The 3,833-nt window shown below is 34.6% G+C and overlaps 1 protein-coding gene across 1 annotated transcript in view; it reads left to right on the top strand.

The window, feature by feature from the left end:
* The window catches only part of oxct1 (3-oxoacid CoA-transferase 1), a 59,365-nt gene that overhangs the window by 31,182 nt on the left and 24,350 nt on the right, over positions 1–3,833 (top strand). Inside the window, exons 12-13 of the mRNA XM_015389157.1 lie at positions 629–701; positions 2,619–2,694. Coding sequence (XP_015244643.1) covers positions 629–701; positions 2,619–2,694 — 149 coding nt within the window. The remainder of the gene's footprint in view (positions 1–628; positions 702–2,618; positions 2,695–3,833) is intronic.

Raw genomic sequence — 3,833 nt, 5'->3', positions numbered from 1 at the left:
TTACCTACTGTAAATGAAGTTGAAAAAAAGTTACACAAGTAAAAAAAAAAAAAAGTTAAAAAGCTAATTAAAAAGTTAAAAGTTTAAGTTCAAAAGTTAAATTTAAACAGTAAAAAGTCTAAGTGCCTGCATCAGCATTAATGCCTCTATGGTTACGATTTAACAAGAAAATGTGTTTCTTTCACTCTTGAGTGTTTTTCATGAATTTCTTAAAAAAGTACTTTTGTTATTTTCTTCATATATTGTGGAAATTGGCTGTTTCTTGTTATTACAGTGACATTGATTTTTGCCATCAAAATATCCATATTTTTGAATGTTACAAAAGTAATAAGGTCTTGTCCTGTCCTCCAATAACACTATTGGCTTGAAATTTAGACTTTCAAAGTGTTTCGCTGAGTGCGCTATAAAGGGTTAAAGGACGTTGAAGTTATGATTGAGAAATAGTAAAAAGGGATCGGAGTATTTTTGCAAACCAATCTTATCTATCTACATTCTTTCCTATTTGATGGTTAAATTCAGACTTTGATCTACCATAGTTTCATTTTATGTTGTGTTTGCATGTAGTGTGTGTTGTTGGATTTATTGCTGTAATGTATTAACATGAGCACTTTGTGCCCCTATTCTGCAGGGAAGGAGACTGTCACTGTACTCCCTGGCGCCGCCTATTTTTCCAGTGATGAGTCATTTGCCATGATCCGAGGGTAAGACCCTGACAGACAAGCTGTGAAAAGTTTATTTGCAGAATGAAAGTTAGTTATGGGTGAGCTTTAATGGAAAACTGTGCAATATATATCTTTTAGAATATATTTTTTATAATGTGTTGACTCAACCCCATGAAATGAGGAAAGAAGTGCCACAGATCCTTCATATAATTTAAACCACCTCTCTAAAGCTATGAAGATGAAACACTAGGTATTAACACATGGCTGCTGTCACCAGCACAACTAGACAGCAGCCATGTCAATAAATCCCAAGTCTTTTGTTTTTATTGATTTGCCTGCTGAATGATATTGCCCACCCGTGCTCCCTGCAGCATTAGTTTTGTTTTGCCACCCAGAGGAAATTCAATAGTGGTCATAAACAATATAACGTCCAGTCACACTGGCTGAGACTAAAAGGAACCGAGATTAATTTGTGGACACTTTTGAGTCATACGTTACAGACACAGGGGAGATGCTTAAAAACATGTCAAAATGAGATGGATTGCTACCTGCTAAGGCACACTAATTTAAATAAGTTAAGCTGCTGTGTTTGGTCATTTGACTATTGTTGCTTGAAGTGGGGAATTTAAACTGCATTTGCTTAAACTTTAGCTTTATAAATCTTGATTCATTTTAGCTTTCCTCTCATTTTTTTTGTCTTTGATCTAAAGTAATAGCAAACGATTACAGAAAGTCCTTCCTCAAACACAGCGTGATTGTGCTCACGATATAAATAATTAATGACCACTTAAGGCAGCTGGTCTAAAAGGGAATCATTTTGAGGCTTCTCATATGTATTGGTATACTTGGTAGGTCAGAGTTTTACTGAAACCGGAAATCTGAAATTGATGCAGAACCCTATAATTTTCTGAAAGAGAGCTTGTGAAAGGGTTCTATACAAGCAAAAGAAAGAGTTGGGCGTTCCAATAATCCAAAAACAGCCCACCCCAATGTATTTAATCTGTGTGTGCAGATGGCAGTTTCAGGCATGCCATTTTTGTTTTTCAGAGACAGACTAAATAAATCAGCTGTGTGCGCAACCCTGCTTCCAAAGACAAGCTCCGCATTATGAATGGAGAATCACAAAACACGGTGTCATGTAAAATTCTGTCTTATATTCTTACATTGCCATCAACCAGTCATTTTTCCTTCAGTCTTTTGGGATTAACAATATTATATTCATATTTGTTAAAAATATAGAAAATATGAAGTACCCGAACAGGAGTTTTGGGAATTTTTCTCATTCTATGGATTCATTAAAATATTCTAATTATTTTAGTAACTCTGTGTAAAACCCTTTTTTAAGCATTGAAGAAGTATTGGGAAACACAAGAAGGGAATTTTTGTTTTGGTTCTGCTCTTCAGATTTTATTAAACAGAAAATAAAACATTTCAACAGCAATTGAAGGAGGTTCCGTGTTTAGCGTAGCATTTTTATCTTCACAGATTTTTATTAGTTTCAAAGCTATTTGACAGCATCAGATCTTCTTGGCTTGATATTTCATCCATTTTTGACCAAAAATTAGCTTTTTTATATGACTGTTTATAATAGGCTGAATTTTATGCATAAAATAAAATTACCTTGCAAACTGCAGTTTAAAAAAAATAAAATAAAAATAAGCTTATTTAAATTAGATGCCAGCCATGCTAAGGTGTCCATTTATAGCCATAAAACATGTATGTACTTAAAATACAAAAAGTATTCCTTAAATTGGCCTCATAAAATGAGTGGTGAAGAGATTAGTCAGCTTAATTTTGTGTGATTTTTCTTTCTTCATGTTTTTATTGATTAATAATCATTGACTGTTTTTAGAGTATATACAATGTCTTGTCCTTCTCTCATGAAGGACCTAAGTTCATAAGTTTAACTGATTCCCAAAGCTGACAGCTGTCCTCCTCTGTTGTGTCACTCTTAAGGGGTCACATCAACCTGACAATGCTGGGAGCCATGCAGGTGTCAAAACATGGAGACTTAGCCAACTGGATGATACCGGTGAGTTTTTTTTTTTTTTTCTTTCATTCAAATGTATTCATTTATTGCATTGAAAACTTTACTTATTTTCCCTGATCTTGATGCCTTTCAAGACATTATTAAGGCAAGCATGTTCTAAATTCTGCCTGCACAAGTTGTGGGGATGACATAATTACACAGAGGTTTATGACATGATTACACAGAGGTTTATGACATGATTACCAGAGGTTTTGGTCTAGAAGTAGTGCCAAGATGCATCCATGCATCCATGAACGTATGGAATCTGTCATGGGATGTATCAGAGATTCTAAGTAAAGTCTGACTAAGCTTCCACAGAAATTCAATCAGCAATGATTCAGCTTTTTCTCCGTTTTTTTTTCTAACTCTCTGACATAATATAACTAATTAAGCTTGATTTGGAAAAAGAACATTTTATGTATATGTATCTATTTACGTGTGTATATATATATATATTTATTAAGACGCACACACACACATACACACCCACATGTGTGGAAAAATAAGTATTTTGCAATTTCTCCCACGTATAAAACATGGAGGGGTCTGAAATTGTTATTGTGGGTTCTTGTTCACAGTGAGAGATCTAAACTAGAAAAAAAAAATCCAGAAATCACAATGTATGTTTTTTTACTATTTATTTGTATGATACAGCTGAAAATAAGTATTTAAACACCTGAGAAAATCAATGTTGATATTTGGTACAGTAGCCTAATAACAGAGGTTCCTGTAGTTTTTCCACCAGGTTTGCAAACACTGCAGGAGGGATTTTTGCCCACTCCTCCACACAGATCTTCTCTAGATTAGGCAGGTTACTGGGCTGTCGTGAGAAATGCAGAGTTTGAGCTCCCTCCAAAGATTCTCTATTGGGTTTAGGTCTGCAGAATGGCAAGGCCACGCCAGAGCCTTGATATGCTTCTATAAAATTAATGAATAAAAATATAATGGAAAAATTAATGAAAACATGAAAATGTATGAAATTAATGAAAAAATCCCCCAAAAATAATGAATTGTATTTATTTTTAATGATCCGCGGAAACCATGGATCATTTCCGCATGTTTTGCTGCTTTGAATTTAATCATCTCGCGCATGCCCTCTATGATCTCCAAGGAACTCAGAGCTGAGCGGCCGGTAGCCGCAG

Source organism: Cyprinodon variegatus, unplaced genomic scaffold, assembly GCF_000732505.1.
Source record: "Cyprinodon variegatus isolate N-32 unplaced genomic scaffold, C_variegatus-1.0 Scaffold450, whole genome shotgun sequence".
Lineage (NCBI taxonomy): Eukaryota > Metazoa > Chordata > Actinopteri > Cyprinodontiformes > Cyprinodontidae > Cyprinodon > Cyprinodon variegatus.
This window is presented reverse-complemented; position numbering and strand designations above follow the sequence as displayed.